Source organism: Argiope bruennichi, chromosome 5 (genome assembly GCF_947563725.1).
Source record: "Argiope bruennichi chromosome 5, qqArgBrue1.1, whole genome shotgun sequence".
In the NCBI taxonomy this organism is placed as follows: domain Eukaryota; kingdom Metazoa; phylum Arthropoda; class Arachnida; order Araneae; family Araneidae; genus Argiope; species Argiope bruennichi.
Window position 1 is genome coordinate 115347740 of NC_079155.1, and position 25508 is coordinate 115373247.

A 25508-nucleotide genomic window follows, 5' to 3' on the forward strand; every position below is an offset into this window, starting at 1 on the left:
TGTACTTTCAATTGAAATAATAAATTTCAATTTCAATATCAAAGTGTCGAGCTCAGCTAAGTACCCGAATGACTTACCTGCACACCAAGTATACCAAAGATGATGAAGAAAGTACAGCAGATGAGAACGATATTCCCGATAGGTCTCAATGATGATAACAAAGTCTGAACAACCAATTTTAATCCAGGAGCTCTATTGATAACCCTAAAATAAAATTATTATTTGGATGTAGTTATCAGTATAATATTTAAAGAGAGAATCAAGTTGAAAGCAAATATATATTCATAAACTAATCTCATCTTCTTATCAGTCGCAGAGACTCAGCCTACTTTTATCAACGAGCTTGATCTTAGAAATTACTTTTTCCACTTTTCCTATCTTGAAATTGATTTTTTATGTAATTATTTCTTAGCATTTTAGGTGTAATCCTTTTTCAGAAAAGAATATATGCATTGCTATAATTCACTAAGACGCAGCAGGAGAATGGAGTCTGCACATATTTCCTCGATTTCTTTATGTTCATGGAGAGATGACTTTCTCAAATTAATATATACAATTCTTATTTATTAAAATTAGATGTATAAAAGCTTCTTAAAAATGGACGACTATCTCAATTTCGAAGAGACTGTTTTCAGTATCATCTTTTGAAATCAAATGTTTCTATTAGATTCTTCGACGTTGTTTAACGGAAGCAGTTATGATTCACATTTTACTTTGAAAAGTAGGATTAAATTAAATCATGTAATGGACATAAAACAGAAATAGCAAGCGTAAATTCTTCACATTGTGATGCCTATATGATTGACGATCAACTTGGAATCAATTGACGATAATTTTGAAACTATGGGCTGCAGTATTACGCTTGAGATTGTACTTTTGTTTTTATGCTGATATAAACAAAAGTGTTTCACTCTATCAATTCATTTTTATTTTCTCGTATGCGAAGTATAGAGAGAGTACTGGAATCTTCAAACAATTCGAATTCGAGATTTTGACGAATCTTTGCGTTTTAGACCTACCTAAGCTCGAAAAAAATATTCAAATTTTTCAAAAATGTCTATCCGTCTATCTGTCTGTGACAAAGATAATTAAAAAACGCACTGAGCTACATGGATGGAATTGGTATAGGTCTTTGCATCCAAATTTGTAGATTTTTTAACTAAGCCAAGTTAGAAAAATTAAGCAAAGGTTCAAGCAGAGGAAGTTTCTCTGTCCGGTTGTTCGAATATAAGTTAACACGACAACTACGAAACGAAGAGAGCTAAATAGATGAAATTCGGTACATATATTCAACATTTTGAATGAAATATTTTGCAACATTATCAAATTTTGAGCCAAATCCAATATGGGGACCGACTGTTAGTCTGCACTTTCAGAAAATTCCAAGCGCAATGATTCAAAAACGAAATAGCTTAGATATATCAAATTTGGAATGCGATTTTGTGACTACAAGTGCAGTTTTGTGTCAAATTTTTATTTCAAATGATTAGGAAGAACGTTTATGAAAACTTAATTCGATTTTCGGATACTTTAAACTGCATGCTAGGGATTTATCGCCTAAATATTCGAACAGGATGTCACCACAGATTCAGTAAAAATGCTATATTTATGCCAACGGTTAATATTGCGTAGGTATTTTATATCTCCATGCAAGACATTCTCTGGAATACTACTTTTATTAGAGACCTTGAATATTTCTCATATAAAGGTATTATTCTCTGGAATAATACTTTTATATGAGAAAGTTTTAAGGAGACTACTCCGGCTAGTTTAATAATTATTTTAAGTAGTTATCACATGTTAATCTATAAATACAGCAATTAATAGTTGCATTTTTTTTGCTTTTAGTAATACATCTTGTTAAATTATCTCCAAGTTTAATTTTTGCAAAATTGTCAAATTAAATCAAATTTATTTTAAGTGGTATATAAATGTATATATTTTTACTATTTATTTTAGGAAAGTTTCTTTAAGAGAATAATGCTGCGATTGCAAAATATTTTTTTTGGCATGTGTGTTATATGTTAGAATTATAATTTAATTTATTTTTGAATAACAGGATAAATAAAAGATTAGAATTATGTTGACAAATGGTACGTGGATTAATCATCCTATTAAAAAATTAGCTTAATTGCATGATAGTTGGCATCTTTAATTTACTCCATCAACTTTGATGAGCATTATCATCTCTTCGAATAGACAAGTTTCATCAACGACATGATGTGGTACTTCATCACATGATTCAAGTTCCCTGAAATGTTACAAAAACTTAACAAAGATTAACATTCATTTGTATTGTTTCATACCTGAGAGGTCTGAGAGATCTGAGGAGCCTGAATACCCGGAGGATGCCGAAAATTTTAGGGCTGCTGTCAGCGACGAAAGAGAGGAGTACATCTACGAGGGAGATGCCCACCACAAATCCGTCCATGATGTTCCATCCGCTTTTGAAGTATGCGTTCTGCCCATACCATAGGCCCTTTGCTATCACCTGTGAATAAATAGACCATTCATTCCAAGTTTCAACGAATAACAATCTTTCTTCAAGCATACCGAACCATTTTAACACAATTCTCTCATTACCACTTCAACATTCATTCATGTTTGTAAAATATTATCGCGTAGATGAAAGTGTAGATAAATCGCGTGTTTACTAAAGTAAAAGATAACTCTCGCTAATCTCAACTCGACAATTTATTCAAGGCACTAAACCTTACATCTGTTTATTTCCATAAGATGAAAATGACTCGAATCTTTCAGATTCAGAAAGATACAGAAATTATAAGAATATTCTAGAACAAACGAGAAATAACAAAAAGTAAATCAATAACAAAACGATTTTTTAGGCAAGTTGCCTGCAGTCCGATACGAATTGTCGCTTCCAGTTCATAGCATTCTACCACTTAGCCATTTAGTCTGCGAAAAGTTAGAACAAGTTTCGTTATAGTATCATGAAATTTCTATTTGTATTTGACTTAGAGAAAATTGGAATTTATTAATATTACTTTCAGATCAATCCTTACAAGCATAAAATGCTCAATAATATTGTTCCGATATCGTCACAATATTGGCCGGTATATCCAACAATATCGTGGCGATGTCATACAATATCTTGTGCTAATAGAGATAGATGTTTCCGAGTGGAATTTTCTGCATGTTCTATGAAACAAAACAGGAAATGCAGCCTGATTGTCAAGAGAACTTCTCCGAAACCTTTAAAAATTGTGCATGTTGATTTGTAGTTCGAATCGAAGATAACTGGATGATTTTAATTTTCAAAATTAGTCATTTCTATATTAGTCATTTCTATTTAATCAAGGAAAAAAAGGAATTAAAACTTAAGTAGCGAAAAAATTTTTTTGTATTCCCGTTATTTTTGTTTATTTGGGCAGTACACATCTGCGAAGGAGTAAAACAAGAAATACAAAAATAAATAAATAAATAATTCTATTTTCATTAGATATCTGATTTGCCATAAAAATATATTTTAAAATACGGTGAAAAGTAGGATTTGAAGGAATTATGAAAGGTTAGAATTCTAAAAAGATATGGCAGTGGAATAAATTACACAGACCAAATAACAACATTATTTTTATTTGTCATTTGAATATTTCAAAATGACAAAGTAAATTTGATGTGCTGGTTTTAAAATGCAAGTTTCCTAATCGGCTCTTTTTTTTTCTTCAGATTCTGAATACCTAAATAATTAAATATTCAAATTCTAAAGAATAAAAAAATAAATAAATAATAAACAATTTCTCGAACTGATAAATCACACAAATACACAGAGAACTTATGAATATGATCCCCTACTGCTTATGGAGAAAATAGTCTCACGTACGTGTGGACATAAAAACGTTTAATATCTTCTTTTGTCAGCTGTGGAGGGGCATAAGAAATAAATTTGTTTCTTATGCCAATAAGATGGTAGAGCCAAATAATACCACTTGATAAGGGAAATATTGTGTAAGAGAGAGAGAACATGGTTGCCGGAAAAAAAATATAACAAGACAAGACAGAATTATTTTCCCTCCAGTGCATATAAAGACAGGACAAAAATAGTTCATGGGAGCTCTCGATCAGGAAATTAATTTACAAAAATAGAGAGAAATGCCTGGAATATGTTCAGAAACAATTAAGCTGAACGTTTTATATTTCAGGCTGTCCATAAGCAGTCACCACTCTTGGAATTCTATTAATAAGATACAGTGGAAACCATGGTTCATTTGTTGGTTTTTCAAGAAATTTCTGGGCAAACACAAGACTGGATACTACGTTTCATTTGTTAAATAACAAGATTTTTAACAATTCTTGAGATATAGTCTGTAGTTATATATTACTTTCACAGCTATTTGGACTATTTCCCTTAAAAGTTTGGCAATACTACAGAAAAACAAAATGTACAAATTTATAATAGCAGCCCAAAATGAAAGACCTACACCAGGGCACTTGGAATACTCGTATCACTTCAAATTATTGTTGATATTTGTGTTGAGACTGAGTAAATAAAACTCATTCAACAAATGAAACTTTTGCAGTGGAACAAAATCTTTCTTATTTGAACCTCTAATTCCTAATTTTTAATTTAGCTATAGTAGATTTACAGAAATACTGTTATACCTTTTCCATGTATCTAAATAGTTTGATACAGTTTATTTAGGAATATATTTTTCAATTTGAAGCCAATATAATGCTTAATTTAATCTATTAATTTGAATAATGCTACAGTCATATTTTATAAATTGAAGTTGATTTGTCAATGTCATTGTTAAAATACACTTAAAATCAACTAAAAAAATTATTAGTACTAAAATATATGTTAACCTGTATTATGATAAATGAAAGCATACCAAAGGCGAATTTATCGATATTATTCATCAACAAAATATAAAAAAAATATATTATGAAGGTGATTAAGTCTCCAAATAAACTTTTACTAACAGGATTATTAATAATTATAATGAATAAAGAATGAGTTTAAATCTGTTTTGAGTGAAGTTTGGTAATTAAACTTGTTGTCGAACATAACAAAGTAATAGTCACCTTGACAACCATCTCGAACGTAAAGACAGCGATGAAGATGTAATTTGTGCCAGTCAGAAATTTTCTCTCATAACTATCTGGGGGGATGGTAGGTCGTTCCATGGCGAGTGTCACGCAGTTGGAGGCGATGAAAATGAGGATGGAGTAGTCGAACCATTTGTTCTCAGCAATTCGACAGCACAGGCGCCGCAAGCTATTGGGAAGCAGAAAACAAGTGGGAAAGTTTTAGACACCAATTTATTCATCTGGAAAAAAATGTTTATTAGTTAAAACTTTCTAATTCCCTTAAAAAAAATCTGAGGTTTCAGGGAAAATAATGAAGACTAGAGTATTGTTTACTGATGGATTCTAAAATTGAACCGAGCTTTTGCGCATGCTTTAGGATGAGTTTATTTTGGCAAAATAGGGGCGAGAGGAAAGTTGAAAAGAGGAGATGCTTGCATTTAACAATAAAGTAAATTCCAGAAATATGCATATCTTTTCGCGTCTTACCCGTAAATGAGATTGAATCGTCGAAAAGTGGTCGTCTCAACATACTGAAACGAATAGTACATCCAACCTCCATTTTTTTTTCTTGTTGAATTTGGTTTTCTAATTTTTTTCAATATTTTTTTTATTTATTTTTCTGAAAAATTTAAACAACTTAAAAAGCACAATCTTTTAAAGAAGAAAAAGAAGAATGCAATTGAATAATACATATATATGTACAGAATTTTTTTTTATATAAAAAATGGGATGACAGCTTTTAAAAATCAGAATTTAAACCTTCGTTAAAAAATGCCTGTAAAAACAGAATGAGAAACATTTTTCTAGAAGAATATGATATGTTTCTTTTTAAGAAATAAAAAACAAAAGACAGTAAATATAAGATAATCGCAACATAAAGCTTGCAAAAAAATGGAAAAATCCGGTTATTAAAAATCCGAAATTGTAATTTATCACTTAAATAATTCGCAGAAGAATTAAGAAAAAAAAATGTTTTATATCTTTATCCCAACCATAATATTATTTGTTAGAAATATGAATTTATTTCTTTTCATATATTTTAAAATATCTGAACCAAATGTTTTTAGAATTCTGTGGACAAAATTTAAAAACAACTAAAAAAATAGTATTGATGAAATACCTTAAAGAATATTCTCAAAACTATTTTATATTAAAAACAGATATAATTGAAAATTAATTAGTAAAATGAATTTTTATATAATTCATTAAAACTAATTCTAATAGAAAAATGGACTAAAGCAGCTGCTACTGATATGATTCTATTATCTCAAGAATATTTTACGTTGCTGAATTCTTCAATTTTTTTTCATAGCAATCGAAATATAAATATGCAGAAAATGCTGTTTCCTAAAGCCACTCTATATTTCATGATTAATTGTACTATATTTTATAGGACTCACCAATGCGATTTGGAGAACAGGAAAAGGGAATAATCTTCTCTGTCTTTAATCCAACCTTTTGGCTCAAAAAACCAGCACAACTGCAAAGAAGTACATAAACATTAACTAATAATTGTATGGGAAATTACAAAGCATATCGAAAGAAACCTGCCACTTTGTATGTTTCTCTATCTTTTGTTTTAGTTTTCTTAGAAAATATGGAATAGATGATTTAAAATCTGATGAAAATCTGAGACAACATGATCAGAGTTCCTGAAATTTACCAGGATTCCATTTCAAATAATGGGGAAGATCATTAAACTAAGTAAAAAAAAAAAAAAAAAAAAAAAAAAAAAAAAAAACGAAACGAGATTATTTTGAATAATCCGGTACATTTGTAGCCAATTCTTAGTCGAATTTCATGTTAAAAAATGCAAGATAGTGAATGCTATTTTTTATTTGAATAAAGAGGCCATCTTTGATTTGTAGCTGAAGATCGTAGTTTCTAAAATGGAAAAACGAATTCTTCCAAAATCTATACTTTAAATTAGATTTATTTCATTTAAAAGTGTTAGTATTATTTGCACTAGTAACAGAAGATAATAAGAATTATTTTAATGATATTTTTACAATGTTTTAATATATATATATATATATATATATATATATATATATATATATATATATATATATATATATATTATATATAATGATATTTTAATTTAATTAATTTCCAAGATTTTATCTTAATTTAGCCCATAGTAACTTCATTCTAAAAACATTCTTTTATTTCGTGATCCAATTCCACTTTCGGTTTAATTGATCCCTTTGTAAAAATAATGCACCATCAGTACTACGTATCAAATGAAAGTGATACTTTTGCCCTTGTCAAAGGCCATTCCATCGGCACGTGGCCGGAAATCGTATGTTATATAAGACTAGTGATCATTTGTTTCGCGCTTCTTACTTCTGCTTTTGCGCCCTATTGTATATAATCATGCTTGCCACTTGGAAGAGAATAAAATGAAATTAAAAATACAACGTCTCATCTATGTTTCCAAACCTGCACTATGCTTCAACCAAATATATATATATATATATATATATATATATATATATATATATATATATATATATATATATATATATATATATATATATATATATATATATATATATATATATATATATATATATATATATATATATATATATATATAAGAGTATTAGAATCAAGTTAACAGGAAAAACAAAAAATCAAATAAAAATTAAACCAAAAAAATTATAAAAAATATAAAAAAAGAATCCGGCCTGAAGACTTTTTCAAGGGTCACCCTCAGGCAGGGATTCAAAGAAAGGGATTTTTTCTGTGAGGATATACAGACATTGTCTAATAATGATTCCTCGTGACCCGAAAATCCCCTGAAATTATGCTCAAGAGATATACCATTTTAACAGAAAGGAAATATAAAACAACAAATTAGAAGAAATTAACCACAACAAAGTAAAAATACAATAACAAAAATAACAATGAAAACAAAAAATAGCACTAAAATTAAAAATTAAAAACGAAAAGGCCAGTACATACCATCATATATATATATATGTTATCCTACTAGAATGTTTTCTTATAATAAAAATATCGGAGTTATGAGGACAATTTTTGATTTGGATTAAAAGTAAAAAAAAATTCTATACTGTATAAATTAGTTGGTAACTTCAGTTGAAAAAAATAATGTAAAATTCTTGATTCATCAATAAATCTTTTAAAAAAATTAATGATAACATTGAAAACATCTGCCATTCTTGGTTGCATCCACAAGATCTTCAGAAAAACACCCCCGATTTTCTATATCTTATCCCAATACGGAGATAAATCTTTATCAATTGTTTTCTCTATTTTTATCTCCGTTTTCTCTTTTTTCCAGGAGTTCAATGAAGTAATGAAATACTTCATAAAACGTAACACATGCTACGAATTCCTAAGGATTTCATTCCGTTCAGACAATAAGAAATGTTCTGAGATTTCAAGATTTCGCAATATGGTGTTTATTTGCCATAAGTAAGAATTGCAACAAATTTAAAATTAATTGGAAAATATTATTTTAAACATAAACCAATTATTTTTTCTTCAGATACATTATTAAAAGGACGAAGATTAGTAAAGGATAATGCTTGTCCACATATGCACACGATGAACTATGGGAAGAAATTTAAGAATAAAGATTTTGATCATATGAGTTACGTTATAATTTTGAATTCAATCACCTAAGATATATTAAAACCTCTTGTGAAGTATGAAAAGGGGTGGGTTTGATTCAGCTATCTAAAAGAAGTAATCTCTCATTAATTTTTTGATCGCTATCCAGTTACAAATATTCTACATGTATGTAACGTTCTGCTCAATTCATCACTAGTTATATATGAAATTGACATAATTGAGGCTATCTAGATTATAATATATTAATATAAACCTTTTATAGTGCATAATTCCGGGGCATTGACAAATAAAGCTTTTTAGGCTTATATCATGATAAAATGATGATAAAAATACTACAACATTAAAAGTTTGTTGATTTGTCTTTTAATTTATGAAACGAGGGGTGGTAAATATACTTACCAGAGATCGTTCAGGGAAAACTGAAAATGGTAAGCATGCTTTCCACTGAGAGTTCAGGATAAAAATATCGTCGAATGTTTATTGGTAAGCATACTTATCATTCTATTGTAGGTAATTTAAAACAATTCTATATAGTTTTGTTTTTTAGTTAGAAATCGTGGAGTTCAATTCGGAAAATGCAGTAATATCTTACATTAAAGTTTGAAGCTCATTTTGCTTTTATTAGGCTGGCATGGCGGATCGCTAAATTGCATGAAAATAAAACTGTTGCAATATGATAGAATTTTATTAATAACATCTTACCCACGTTTTTCCTTAAAAAATAAACTAAAATGTCGTAAACTAAAGTATTCCAATAATCAATACATCAAAATTGAAGTTAAAATATGTATAAAATCATTGACAGGAAGACTCCGAATTTTAAGAAATTCCAACTGCATCAACAGTTTTTGTCCCTTTTTAAAATGAATATTGAATTTAAATTAAATAAACAAAATAATAAATAATGATATTTAAATATAAGAATATCTTAGACAAAAGGAACACAACACAGTGGTGTTTCATGTCTGAAAACTTTTTCAGGAGTTAAAATTTAATGACAAAGGCTGGAACTTAATGTCGCTACGAAAGTCCTTACATCGTGAACGGGCAGTGGTAAGCATATTTACGATATTGAATTCTAAATTTAATGTATTTCAGAGCTATTAAGGTAGCTCAATCGAATTTTAAGCACCTGATTACGCTATTTATCGCTTTAAAATGAGCCCTCATAACAACATTTTACAGATGGGAAGAATATATATACCAGAGAACTATAAAAGATTAAAAAAGAATGTGCTGAAAGCGTGAAATCTTGCAGAATGTTGTGCTATTTCAAAGGCTAATAGCTTTACGTGAAGTGATTTTATATAGGTAGCAGTGCTTGTGAATTCAGCAGATGCATCCATGTAACGCTCAAAATCGTTTTATTTTATGTCACATACAAAAATAGATTGCTTAACGAAAAATAAACAAGGCAATCGATATTATGTCAATGAAAAATTATGTTTGCCAGGGAAAAGTGATAATAATCAGAGTAATTTTGTAACATTGGATTTTCTAATCTTACTCATTTATTCCAACAGCCTTAAAGATTTTTCTAGATGAAATTATAATAAATACCAAATCATCTGAAAGAAAGTGAAGTGGAATAAAGTTTCAAAAGGGAGTGACATATAATATCCATTTCGAAATTTCAAAATGCCTCCCAAATATATGACTGTTTTCATCAGTTTAAAAGGGAGAACAGTTTTCGACTAATATAAATCAGAACAGTTAATAAGAATTTCAAAAACAATAAAATAAAACACCACTGTACATAAAAATAATATATAATGTCCTCTTGTACTAAATTCGAATTTTATTATTAAAAAAAAGTCGTCGGGAAATGAATTGTTCTATTTCTACATATTTATTTTAGAACTCTTTTATTTCAGAAAACATTATTTACGATGCAACAGATTGAATTTCAATATTTGAGTTTGTAGGAATTCCTGAATAAAAAAATAAATTCAGTCATTTCTCATATGGAAAAAACGATCCCTGATTTCTTTAAAAATAGAATAGAACTGAGCAATTTTTCATAATACAGTACACTCCCGAGTATCCGGTTTGCGACTATCCGGCATCCGTACTATTCAGGCCTAGTTTTCTTTTATCGTAATTAAATAAAGAAGGAAAGACGTTCTGTTAAGAACGTCTGTAAGAAGTCATTTATTACGGTCTTTTTCAAAACCTAGAAACTGTAAGCATTGGCTTTTATCTTAGGGTTATCTTTTAATATATGTGTAATCATTTATTAGGGAAAAATAAAATCGGTTTGAGCCAATTTTCTTAAGAACCAGGCCTACGATTTATGCTGATGTTTTGTTTGTGCTTCCTGCATTTAAGTTAGACATTAAAGAATTTACGTTAAAATGTGAACAGTTTACATCCTTTAACTTACTTTTTCTCTTATAAATTCTTGAAAATGTGCAGTGTGTAAAAATTTATAAACTACCAGTATAGAGCCTTCTATTTTAACTCGGCACATTACGGTAACTAATTTTATGATTTCCCTGGCAACGGCTGAGTTCACATTAAGATAAATGGAGGGTGTAGAATTCAATAAGAAGTGAGAAAATACGTTTATAAGAGTGAGTTTTGATATAAAAACTTTGTCTTTTGATATTGGTGGGCAAAGAAATGAATTCATAGAACTCCGGCCTATCCCGCTTTTTTGTTATCCAGCCAGTCCGGCACATTAGCTGGATACTCGGGAGTGTACTGTAATGCGAAACTTAGAAATGCGATAAGATCCAAATTGAATTATTCTGTTATAGTGCCCTCCCCAAAGCCACTGCCATGCATGTGAGCGGGTGCTTCCGAACCTTTTGGAAGCCGAGGGATAGAATCCTCCACCCCTCGGTGTCTCCAAGAAGCTGTTCTTCTTCTTCCTCGTGTCTCCTGTGAGGACAATGACTCACAAATCGAGTTGTGCGTCTCTCCAACTGGCCGTAACGGTCCAAGGGCTGAAAGAAGGAAGGCTTGCTCCAATATTTCAGTGGGCATGACATTTGGATCAGGAAGAATTTAGAAAGCTTAGGCGTAGCTTTCAAAATATTCTGTTGCAATGCTTACACAAGATTATTTGAAATTTTTGAAATACTAAAGACATATGAGTTAAAGCAATCTAATATTCTTTCAATAATACATTTTTTTTATTGATTAAATGCTGAAAAGAATGTCAGGTTTTTGAGTTCCAGTGTCTATTTTTTAATTGCTCTTTCACTTCAATATTTATTTAATTTTTAACATTACAAATCTTTTCATTGATTTAGGTATGAATTTACATGTTTTGTTACCCATTTTAATAAAAATTTATTTTTCACTGCAAATTTATGTGACTTTTATTGAAGATTTAGAAATATTTTTAGTAATATTTAGATTTTAGACTATAATATTTAAACTAAATCTGTTTTAACATTTATTAAACTGCAGTTTTTTCATATTATTTCCCCTTTCTAATTTCATTTTATTCATTCATTAAATTATAAATTCATAATTCTGCAGCATTATAATGTTATATACTAAGTAATTTAAAAAGAGTCACGTGAAAATAAAAAAATTACTATTTCATACATAGAAACAATGTAATAGGCTGGATATGTCTTAATTGAATCATGAAATACTTATGTTTATTTGACACCCATTCTTAATAATAAAGCGCTGGTTAAATATAGTCCTCTTGCATTAATATCTCGCTTCAGTGAAGATAAATTAAGGTTGGAGAGGAATATAGCATCGATAATTCCCTTGGAGACGTTTTTCTAGAGCCTTTTGGAAATCTCTCTTTATCTGTTCTATTGTTTAATGTAATAGATTCAATTTATTTGCAACTACAGCAACACAGAGCTCAGTAATCTTAAGTTTAACTCAGTTTTGTTAAAGTAACGTCTCGTTTAAAAGTAACACTAGGACTATTTTGGAACGGATCTCATTATTTTGAAGAGTGATCAGATGACGAGGACGCCCTCCTCCTCTCCAAACTTCCACACCAACTTGGAAATCTCAAAGCAGGAAACTGTAATACATTCACTGTTCGAAATTTTCGAAAGAAAAAAATATTTATAAAGCTGGCTACATCAATGTACTTCAGTTTGATCCTAAGAAATGAAATTAATAATATTTATTCTGCCAACAAATGAAACGGATAAAAAAAATAGGGATATTGTTGTCCGATCCTGAGTCGTATCGTAAATGAAAGAAGAAATTTTACCTTGCTGGGTAGCTCGTGGTCAGTGGGGACTCGTTCTTCTTTCTTTTCTTCTTCCAGATTGTTGGGTTTGAAGTCTTCTTTGAAGGAAATGCCAGAAGTGCTGCTATTTAAGGACATGTGTCTGTCTCCCCCTTCACCTCGATATTGCGACAGGGAGACGCTCTTCACAGAGTTCTGAGGGCTGAGCATTTTTGGGCTGGGACGCTTGTTGTTGGGGGTGTTCTGCAAAGTTGGGATGCTGCCATTGCAGTGGCTGTGTTCACCAACGGGGCTAGAAAGTAACAATATCATTATATTGAAATGACAAACTTCAATTAATAGTATCATGTACTTTGATTTCATGAATTTCAGTTAAATTCTAAATCAATAATTCTTAGGCTGGTGCCTTACTAAATGGCATCAGTATAAACGCCTTTTTTCATTACTCCTGAATATTCAGTTTTACAAACCATTAGTGTATTTAAAATGAATGAAAACGGTTTTTCAATTTACATTTGGTTTAAAAGAACTCGGCATTAGTAGTTAATAAGAAAGCTACACAGTGAAAAAGTAATATAAATGTTATACATATTAACAATCAAAATAGATGAGAATGTTGAATCTTGTATCAAGAACCCTAATCTCGATATGAGTTGTTACTTCGTACCTAATCGTTGAACGACAAAAAACAATGCCATCAGCACTTAGCAGAAACATGGTTATCATTCAGGTCTCGTTTATGATCTGAATAAGTGTTGACTTGCTTGAGTGCAGTTATAAAATCCCCAATTTCATATATATAAAAAAAAAAAAAAAACCAAATTTTTTAAAAAATATATATCCTTTATACTTACAAACTGCAAAAAATGTTTGAAAATTTCCACTACATTGTAGTAAACTTAATAATACAGTTAAGAATTTTTAATATTGTTTCTTAGACAGCAAATCTTCTGATAAGGAAGATAGTTTTATTGATAGTTTTGATAGAAGCTGAATAGATACCAAATCAGTGATCTGGCCTTTGGTGACAAATTTTGGGACCATTTGTCGAAATTGACGACAAAATCGAAGATTCCAGAAATGACAAGAATCTTGGCAATAGCCCCATTAAAGTGCGAATTATAGGGATCTTTCTAAAAATTAATTGCCCTATTACGGAAACTATAACAAATCGAAAGACAAAGTTGAGAGTATGTCAATTATGAATCAACATTTAAATTCAGTTGAAACGAGTAGGCGATACGAGAGACGAGAATAGTTGAGAGAAGTCATTTTCCTGCGAGTTCTCTTTAAACGCTTTGTGAGATTACGATTGTTTATTACCATTTACTGATCATGTGCTACTGTTTATTGCAAATAATGTTCTTGTGTATACTTCGATTATATCTTAGTATCTGTAAATTCCTGCTTTAGTGAAAAATAAACTGTCACTCTTTGTTACCGAGTCTGTTGAACTATGTTCATAGTACATCCACTACACTTGATTTAGTTTTTCGAGAAACTTTTTGCAGCAATATATTATGTAGAATAATTTAATAAGTAAAGATACATGTTTTTGCAAATTCTAACATAACTTGTCAAGAAAACCATGTGTTAGAACTGTAAATTGTAGTTTTATATACTATGGATCATTAATGATTCATAGTGTTAATTAACACATCTTGTGTCATGAATCATCGATCTGAGGTATATCATGTTAATAATCACGGTGTCTTCTATTTTATAATACCACGCTATGGCTTAAGATGGGAGACAAACTTGAAATTATTGATTGTGAAATGATAAAATAAGCAGCTGATACTGTATGTGTTGAAGAAAAGAAAATTTCAATTAGAGATTCGTGTAAAGTATTTCACGTTAAATTTACGAATATGGGAACAAGAAATTCAAATATAGTATTCTGTACGATGACAGGAATTTATTTTCTGCGAAAAAAAAAGAAGAAACTCTTTTTAAGGAAAATAAAGTTTAAAAAAACATGGATTGATGAAAAAAGGAGTTTGGAGGTTGAGTTATAAGTGTACATTGGAAAATAATAAAATTAGACTTGTTAAGTGGAAAAAAAGGGGGAAAAAGAATGATAGTTAAGGCTATTTATGATAAAGCATACTACAAAATTATCCAATGGAAAGGCACAAAAAATGTTTATCAAGAGCAACAGCTTTCAATTCTATTTATGTTTAAGTCTTCTTTAAAACTCCGGAGGCGTATAGTTCAGATTATTTTAGTTTTTTTCTTCATTACTTCTAGAATCAGGACGAAACATGCCTAACTAAAGTAAGGGAAATAAATAGAAAATCCAAAGTATAAGCGAATGTGATCCGAGATATACGACCATCTTGCATCATAAGTCACTCTGTATATAATTTTTCTTTTTTAAAATTAACCTTCATTTTAATGTTTATAGTGACACCTATAGATGGATTGATGTTACATATGATAGGATTATTGTAACTAAAATCAAAATGTTGATTGTTAGATTTCAGTTGTATAATAATAAAAATGATATGAGATGTGACATTCTCCTTTAGATCTAAATTTTTAAAGAGGTACAACTTTTCTTGAAAAAAAGCATAAGGAATCTGACTTTTAATGTCGGGCAAGACGCATCTCCGCAAGAAAAAATATTTGCAAATGTTTTCCTATTCTTTTAAATTAATAAGACAGCATTAACTTATGCTGTGTAATTTGTGAAAACTACACTGGTGTGCAAAACTTAAGCAACGATGTGCATTTTAAGCAGGTAGCCATGAAATTGCGATCAGTACAATGAATATCCAATTCAGTAGAAAGGTGATGCGTATGCAAATGTCAGGAACAAAACGTTCTAGGCGACGTGAGTGTACGCAAAACACTTATAGTCGGGGTGCGCAGCTCAAGACTACAAGGAAAGGAAGGACGGAGGCGCAATTAAAAACATTCATTGCAAGTGCAAGTGAATTTTTTCGTGAAATATGGCTATAAGAAATCACTTGGACGACTTCACACGTGGAAGAATGATCGGAAAGCTGGAGGAGGGGCGCAGTTTTACCAGAGTAGCTGAAAAATTCGGAATCATCAAAAATGTCGTTTTGCTCTCTTGGAAAACCTTCCAAATCATAGGTATAGTTGTTAGAAAGGTTAGTGGTGGCAGCACTAGGAAAAAAACTGCAACGGATGAAAATTATATCGCCCTGCAGGCGAAAAAAAGACCGAGAGTAGTCAGCAAACGCTACTGCTCAGCAACTGTGTACAGCATCAGGGCGACAAGCGTCGTGGTTTACTGTGACCAGGCGCCTTCACAAGATTGCCTATAAGTCCACTGTCCTGAACTCTGCATTCCTTTGAAAGCTGGCCATTGGTGGCACTATTTAGAATGGTGCAAGGAGTACAAAAACTGGACATCTCATCAATGAAGTCATGCCTCTTTACGGATGAGAGTCGTTTCAAGGCCACAAGTGATTCCCAACGCCAGTTGATTTAGAAAAAAAAGTTGGGACACAGTTTCATTCGAGTAACATAATGGAAATAGACCGCTAGGGTACTCTTGGAGTTGTCGTCGGGGAGGCATTATGCTGAACTAATAGACTGAGCTCCGCTTTTTCGACAGAGGTTCTGTAACTGGATATCGCTATTGTAAGAAGGTGATCCTTCCCCATGTGTGTCTGTTCCGAGGTGCTATAGGACCAGACTTCGTTTTTATGGATGACAATGCACGGCTACACCGGACTGCTGCGGTTCAGCAGCTACTGGAAATTGAAGATATCACTCGAATGGAATGGACTCCCCAAAATTCTATGGAAATTGAAGATATCACTCGAATGGATTGGCCAGCATTCTCTCCTGATTTAGATCCCATAGAATTTTGGGGATGCTTTGGGGAGACGCCTTGCGACACGAACTCCGGGAAGCACCAAAAACTGAAACAGATGCTGATTGAGGAATGGGAACTCTTACCTCAAGAACTGTTGGATAATCCGGTGCTGAGTATGGAGAGACGGTGTGAAGGGGAGGTCATACTCCTTATTAAGGAAGGGATTGCAGTTAGGGGAGGTCATACTCCATACTAGGGATCATCTGCTTGTTGTTCTTTCTCTTGGATAGAAAATCATGTGTAGCGTTACTATGAGTTCAATAAAGCCTTTTTTTTGTTTGATTCTATACTATATGCAGTGTATTTATTTTTGCGCAACTATGCTTTCGTCATCGTTTAAGTATAAAACGCTGTCTCTCATTTCTGAATTTCATGTTTCTCAGATGATTTCTCGTGGAGTTATGGCAAACAAAGCACCTGTTGCTTAAGTTTTGCACGTCAGGGTATTAGTATTTTCAGTTTTTTTTGTAACATTGAATGTTTTGATGCTTAAAAACTTTTTCTAAAAAATTTCCTGTATAGCCAAAAGATTCTTGAAATTTGTAGAAGGAATACTATAAGGAAGTCGATTAAAAAATCATTTTTTTATCCTGCTAACATGATTATTTCAAACCCATGGTACAAGTATTGAGAGTAGGCAAGACATAAAGAAATGTCATATTTTATCACAAAGCACAGAGCATCAAACGTCAAGATGGACTGACAGACTGGATTCTTAGCCGACGAAGAAAAGGATGCATCACATAAAGATTATAACATGAACGAATCTAATATTATGAGACAAATTTTCAGGTTTGGTACAACTCATTACAATAAATATTTTTTATGTAATAATGTATGAGTGAAAATAATGCATTGAGGAGCAAACACCCACCCAAACGTCTAATAGGAAGGCTTCCAAAATTTATACTCAGATATATTAATTATATTAAGAAAAATATGCTGTATATTGAATCAAAGAGCGAAATCTTGTGTACTGTATATGAAGAATTAGATGACCGTGTCTTTGGAGAGTTCTTATAATACTTTCAGGGAACACAGACTTTTATAAAACGCTCCCACCCCTACGTTCCCGAGTTACCAGAAGTTGACCATAGAGGAACTAATAACCTTCAGAAAAGAAGTAACGCCATTGTCCACAATAGTATTTCCCAGAATCCTAACTCATCGCCACGTCACAGACGATAAAAAAACGTACCTTTCTGCAACAGAATTCTAATTTTAACTAATCTCCTTCAATCCAACTGAATCTATTTCTCTTGTTCTTCACAGTCTCATCGTACCTGGAGGAGTGGTAGCTGCGTCTCGCGGTTTACCATATCATCATTTCGCGGTTTACCTTTATCATTTTAAAAAACGAAAAGAAAATGTTATATTACCAAAGTATATAAGAAAGTGGTGAGGGAAAATATTGTCACTGGTTAGGTTAACTTTTCACTGAATTACAAGGTGCGGCAAATAAAAAAAAAAAAAAAAAAACTCTCGAACAAAAACGGGCTGCAAGTGTCTGCGATGAGAGAGATTCCTTTTCACTTGCAAATGCTCGTAACTCCTATAACTGTAGGGTCTAGTCTGTAAACGCTCCAGTACTTCAGTAATTGGTGAACATCTCAAAAATCCAAAGTCACTAATGGTCTTGGACGGAATTTGCGCAAGCGCCAAAACATCTCTGATTTTTGTGGATGAGGGCGTTAAAATATATCAAAAACTATACCAGTGGGACATTCGAGAAGTTGTTGCATTTCCTTGGGCCAAAATGCACTTCAGCACTGTAAAATGACAGTTTCAACAAGACTCAGCACCAGCTCACAAGGCTAAAAAGATAGAAGAGTGGTGCAAGGCGCATTTTCCAGACGTGATATCATCTGGAGAGTAGGCACAATACTCGCCGAATCTCAATCCCAGGATTACAGTGTATGGTCCGTTTTGGAGTCTAGGGCTTGCATAAACGACATAAAAGTTTGAACTCTCTAAAGCAATGACCTCAGCGGGAATGGGATAGATTAAATGTTGAAGATTTGTGTCCCATTGCTGAAAATTTCAATAAACATTTGCGTCTCTGCGTCACTGCAAAAGGAGACCACTTTGAAACGAAATAAATTTATTTATTAGTAAAAGTCTACTCTTATTATTATTTGTTATATTTTGTTAATCTATTTATTCTTAATCAAGTTATATTAAAAATTGTGCATTCGGGTTTTTCTGCCGCACTTTGTATAACTAAGTTCTTTTTTTATTTCACTTCTCTTTAGTTGGACTCAACGATTTTGGGAAGAAGACATTAAAAAGAAGAGTTACCTGGGACTCATGTTGTTGAGGACGACGTCTTCCGAGCCGGATCCGTTCTCGGAGCTCTCATTGTCGCTCTTCTTTTTCCGCCAGCCACCCTTCGCCCGGAAACACGGGCCGAGGGAATTCTGGAAAAGAAAGGTACTCACTCACAAGAAATTGAGGAAGAGAACATTCTTTAGACCTCATTAATTTCCGCATATTATGTATGGATATTTATCCAGTATCCGCATCCGCATTATCCAGTTTATCCAGTATCCGCATGGAATACAAGTGATATTTATCCAGTGACTTATTTCATTTCAAAATAAATATATTAAAGCGAAAAGAAAACAGGACTGTTGGGGATCTTTTTATTTAAACCCCAAAAAAATCAATTCAAAGGGCAGGGGGGGGGGGTGTATTGGTATTTGTATTATTCTTTGTTTTTCAAGAATATCCAAACAGATTTTATCTAAAGATAAAACACACATAGTTTTTTATTTTTTTAATATTAACTTACTTAAATGAGTTTTCCATTTTGAAGCTATAAGAAAGCCAGAAGAACTTTCGGACTTAATGCATTTAAAAGATATCCATTTAGTTCCACTTCTGATTACTGTAGTGATAAAATAGTCTCAAATAGGTGCAAATAGACTTTTCATAAACAGCATAAACAATAACATTCCTTGATTTAATAAGTAGTGGTAAATATTTAAATATTTAGTATTCTGTAATTGGTATCCTTCAAAGTAATCATAATTTTTGCATACTTTGTTACTGCCTAGAAATGACACAATCAAAATATATCCAGAAATATAATTACATAATCAATTTAAGAATTTTAGAATCAATTGCTGAAACAGGCATTCTTTTTTTTACTAGTTTTAGAAAAATCCAAATGAAGTGAAACTGTTTATTTTTTGTGAATCTAAAATTACATTTTTTTCCAACTGAAGTGAATAAGGAACAATAAAATATTCATATAAATTAAAATTCTTAAGTAAACGTCTCTAAAGCACACATAATTACTGAGGGAAATAGTCGTCACAGCGTGGCATTTTGCTGCAATATGCTGCGAATATAACGAGATCCCTCTTTTAATAAATTTGTTTATTATGTCTCACATTTTAAAAGATTCTTTAACTTAATCAACATGCTGATGATTTACTTTAGATTAATATTTGTTGTATTAACTTATATAACTTGACAAAAATGTATTTTTTATAAATGTTTTATGACTTAAAACTTCTCGGCATTTTCCTTTGTACACAATATTATTGAAAACAAATGTTTTGAGTTTATAAATACCGTAATAACTAAGTGAACATAATAAAGAAAATAAGCCAATATACTGATAAAATGTATTGGCTTATTATACATGATGAAAATTTAATATTATCATACGATTTTATAATTCATAAAATTTGTTTTCTTTTCATAAATTTATTCATTTGGCAACTATTGAAACAAAGTTTTAATTCGATCTGCCTGTCGCTTCTTCTCAGCTTAGCGGTCCTAGGCAGTTGCCTAGAAGAAAATTTGGTGTTGGCTTCCCATAACTTACCTTCCTGCTAATGTTGGAGATGATGGAGGACTGTCTAGAGAGGGCAACGATGACGCTGCTGCGACGGCTGTTCTGTGGGCTGCCTCCAGCCGATAAATGAATGGAAGGGATGTTGAGTGATGCCACTTGGAATACAGGGTACACGCCATTCACCTCGGGCGATAGGGCAACCTAAAACGAACACATTTAATTGAATCAAACGGAATTTCGTATACAAGGTATATACGCATTCTCAAAAGATATACAGCGATATAACAGAATATGGCAACCAATTGTGTGCATACAATTTTGTTGAGATATTCAGAGTTCTATTGTCGTAATTTTGGTAAATGTGAAAATATAAGCATCTATTAGTACGGTTACATATTTTGATGTCAACAGCGTAGTCAGCTGTATAATATAAAATTTAGGCTGATAATGGCAGTTTAATTTCTTTTGAGTAAGTTACGATGATTCCGTTTCCTATAAGCAATGATCGACGCATGATCAGATGGCTAAATTACATACCCATTCTTGCTGATTATTATTTTTTTTTTGTTTTTGTTTTCATTTAACAAAACAGTTAATTATTTATTTCTAAATCTAATTCATTTTCAGAAAATTCATAAAAGGAATATGACAATTTTTTAATTCACAAATCAGTGGTTACTCATAGTGCTAATTCTGTTGATGAAAACCAGTTTCATCCACATAAGAATCAAAAGTAAATAAAAATTCCTTCGCCTTTTTGTGAAGAAATTAACAATATATAATATTGGCTAATAATCGATTAAAAGCAAAAATATTATTTTTCTTATTACAGTAAACAGAAAAACATATTACTATTTAATTGAAATTTCTTCTTTCCTGCAGCAAAAAGTATCTGAACATAGTTTCATTACTTTTTCGGGTCATTTCATAGCTGAGTATTGCTTATGAATTTATGGTCAATCTACAGAATCTATGGAATCTACAGTCGAAAATGCATACCTCGGAAGAGCCATGATTCTATAAAATTAGAGAAATTTCAATTTATACACTTGAGTAAGTAAAAACATCAACCAGTAATTAAAAAGAGTACTAATGTTTATCAGACGTTTGTACTCTTTTAATTGCGGATGTTCCTGTAATGTTGATAGATTATGATATAGGTCATAAAAGTCCACCTATTAATTACAAAAGTTCAACACTATGCAATTATGAGAATTAATATTTCACACAAAATGTCTGCCACTGAAAAGATCAAACCTGAACCTGGACAGTTTACAAGTATACAATTAAGATGCTATGAAATGCAAACAGTTTGAAATAAAAAAAAATAACAGCACTCCCTATTTAAATTAAAACTTAAGAAAATTTCGTACCAAAAAATCAAAAGTGTTGCTTCGTTTTTCCATTGAAATGTTTATAATTAATCTGGGATATCTAAAAATCATTCCTTCAAAATCCAACTTTTATTTGCACTTGCGAAAAGAAAGAAGGGGGAAAAACAACATAACTAAGCTTTATTATTTCTACGCACTGATTTAGTCATGTTATATTTTGCAGCTGGATAAATTTCAAGATAAAATTTCTGCAATATTTCCAGCTCTGCAGACAGCATGTAATAATGCAATTATTTTCAAACTGCTTCTGTTTGATCTTTAATTTGGGTGACCATGAATACCACGAACAGCTTACCGGAGTGACATTGAGAGCCTTTTCCCTCTGTAGGGCCAAGGTGGCATTGGGGGATCCTTGAGGTGTGGCTGCAGTGTGGGTGATTACAGGAGGGAAGCATAGATTAGTGGTGGCACCATTTCCATTCCCATTGCAGTGCTCCTTTAGCACTGTCAGTACGTAAGGATACGCTTTCATCTTGATCTCTAAAGGTACGAAAAGAAGAAGAATTAATCAAGTTGTTTTGAAATGTTTAGCAACTACAGGAAAGACTTTATAGACAATACAGGCATTAATGATAACAAAACTATTGTTACGAATCTGTAATGTTGCTTCCCAGCACAAATAGCTCCATCGTAAGAAAGACCGTTTTATGATCAGCTCTATTGGATGCTGATCGGATGCCGAATCAGTGATCCCGAGCTTGGTGACGAATTTGGAGATTTTGGTGACACAATGGATAATACTGGAATATTCAAGAATTTTGGTGATAGAAGTCATAGGAGCCGAGATATGCTTGATTGTTCCAGAACCTGCTCCGGAAAGTATAAACGACCAGCAGTCTAAGCCGAATACAGTCGTGTAGAGAGTCTCCCAGACATTTAGAATCGTCCAGCGAAGAGCAGACATTGAGTGGTGCTCACGCGATTGGGAATTGAGCTGTTTGCCGAATCCTGGAGTTTATTATATAAAGCAGCATCGAGTCGTATGAAGAGTAACCAGTCGTGTAATAGTGAGTCGGCAGTTGGATAGAGCTAAAGCAAGGTGCAGTGGTGAATTGCAGGCGTTTGCAGAGAACGTAGAGAGTACCTACGTAGATTCCCTCCTCCTACTGAATTCTGTCTGGTCGCTTTGTGTACTGTGGTAAATATTACTACCTATTACTACTCGTAGGCTACTGTTTGTTGTAGTGTGCTTCTGTGTGTTGCGTGTGGTTGTCTGTGTATTCGTTTCTTCATATTAATAAAGCTGTCTTTCGGTACTAGGGCTGTTGATTGTGCTACACCATAACACAACACCCACTTCAAGTGAACCCGTTGACTTTACGGACTTAGTGGAGGAAGTTCCGTAACAATATTATGAATGACGATTGAATGGGCTGTTTCAAAACCTGTCTTGCAAAGATATAAAGGCATATAGAGGGGCCCAAAATAAGAAAGTTTTTCTAATAAAAGACGAGTGAAGAAATAGGCTATGTAAGGTGCTAATATGTAAAGAAGATAAGAATAACAGATAAGTCAGAAAGACAGGTTAAAGTCCTAAGAAACAATATTTTAATTATTAAGCTTGCTACAACAGTTCATCAGAAGAGTGACCACGAAAATAACGCCTTTTTGGAATGACCTGCATGAATGTCAAAATTCTGCTCCTCATTTCCATGAGCAATTAACAGTCTAGCCACTACATTTCCATTTGATTTAACGAAATTTTCGTAGATCATGTTCTTACTGTGTCTCTAGAAGAAGAAAAATTGTAATCGAAGTATCCATGGAATGCACACTTTTCCATTCGAAGTGCCTCATAAAATAGTATAAATGGTTTTCTGTATGTGCATTCTTTAAAAAGCTGAGTTTTCGTTTACAACTCCATTCATAAAATGTATGTCTAAATCCGTGCAGATATGCATAAGGCTATTTGACCACATGTCGATTTTGGTCGGTTATTATTTTGACAACGATGTGATATTTCAATTCCAGAAAAATTTTCAAAATGGAAGGGCCAAATTTGAATTTAAATATTGCCTTCATAATCTTTTTTTGATATTAATCGATTACAAAATATTTTTATGACTTTCATTTTACGAGCCATTAATTTTCCAAATTCGCTTCAACTATAAAACAACTTCAACTTTCACCAAGCTATCTCATTTAAAAAAATACACTAATTTAATATTAAAATGATTGTTCGTATACTAAACGTAATAATGATTACAATATGAATAAAAATGATTACAGTAAACAAGTTATAATTTTTGGCTAACGTATCTCACTTTTTTTTAAACAGTGGCATTTGTATTAATAAATTGTATTTTAAAGGACTTTTAGATTAAAGTTTAATAAATAATATAAAATTATTTATCATTTAAATAATTAAGAACAAATTTTTGCTCTAAATTCAAAACTTTATAAAAATTTTAGTAAATAAAAAATGATAAAAAATTGTTCTTAATATACATAATCATTAAAATAGTGAATAAGGATAGAAAAATAAATCGTCGATTTTGGAAAGTTGGTGTTAAGTATGGAAATTTTGTGTTAAATCCTCTTTTTTTACAATTAAATTTTCTGTTTATATCTCAACAAATCGTACAACTTTTAATTAACTGATTAAAAATACTCAATAAATAGTTATAAAACGTAATTGGAATTAAAAATGTAGATATAATCATCGAGAGTATTGAAATCATTAATATTAGTTTAAAATATAACGACTGTCTAATTTAATAGCATATTTTCCTAAGACTCCGAATGATTCAGAACCATTAGTTCAGCGTGAGTTGCTGAATCTTCAGCGTTTTTATTAAGCTTAATAAGCAACGGAGAGTAAAACATTTTAACTACAAGAATAAAAACTTCTTTGCTTATAAATAACCTGATCATTAAATTAAATTAATAATATCAATGAAGAATTTTAAGTCACTGGATTCAATCGGAATTATAAAGAACCTTCCTCCTGAAAACATTATTCTTATTAAAAGTTAATGGTTTAATATTTTATGGTATATTTAATAAAATACTATCATTTTCATTAAAAAATAGCCTGAAGATCGATTGCATAAATCTACAAAGGACAAAATGATAATTATTGGATCACTAGAAATGCCGCTAAAATGTCATTAGATTGATATCAGTGTGGCGCCATTAGACCATATGTGCCACTAGATACATCGACAGATTATGGTGCCGACGGAAGGAAATGATGATAAGTTCTAACAGTCAACCACCATTTCATTAGTGTCGGCAAATGTGCAAGTTCCAGCATCTGCCCCATCTTTCTAAGCACCATTCAAGGAATAATTTGCTTTACCGACGTTTGTAGAGCGACCGAAATTGGTGTATGTCCAAGAGGTCTTCTGCTCAAAATCAGCACTTCCAATCCGCAATCAAATATAGTCTTTCCTTTATGATGAAAATTAAACGAGCAATTTTCACACTTTGCATTTTTTTCCAGTTGTGTAGAGATACCCTGTATTGCGAAAGTACATTTTATTTCCCTGAGATGAAAAATGTTAGAACGGAAATGATTATCAAAATTAAATCATCATTTTTTTTGGATAAGATTCGAATAATTCACCATCTGTGTTCAAATATTTTTCTCAAAATTGCGCATTATGCCTATAATAAATTGTATTCGATTTT

The 25508-nt window shown here is 31.6% G+C and overlaps 1 protein-coding gene across 3 annotated transcripts in view; it reads right to left on the reverse strand.

Moving 5' to 3' along the window:
- LOC129968689 (voltage-dependent T-type calcium channel subunit alpha-1G-like) overlaps positions 1-25508 on the reverse strand; it is a 126041-nt gene that overhangs the window by 20543 nt on the left and 79990 nt on the right. For all 3 annotated transcript variants that reach the window (XM_056082836.1, XM_056082835.1, XM_056082834.1), the window contains 8 exons: positions 22171-22355; positions 20512-20682; positions 18975-19093; positions 12845-13115; positions 6450-6529; positions 5044-5236; positions 2307-2491; positions 78-204 (listed from right to left, as the gene is read on the reverse strand). In XM_056082836.1, coding sequence (XP_055938811.1) covers positions 78-204; positions 2307-2491; positions 5044-5236; positions 6450-6529; positions 12845-13115; positions 18975-19093; positions 20512-20682; positions 22171-22355 — 1331 coding nt within the window. The remainder of the gene's footprint in view (positions 1-77; positions 205-2306; positions 2492-5043; positions 5237-6449; positions 6530-12844; positions 13116-18974; positions 19094-20511; positions 20683-22170; positions 22356-25508) is intronic.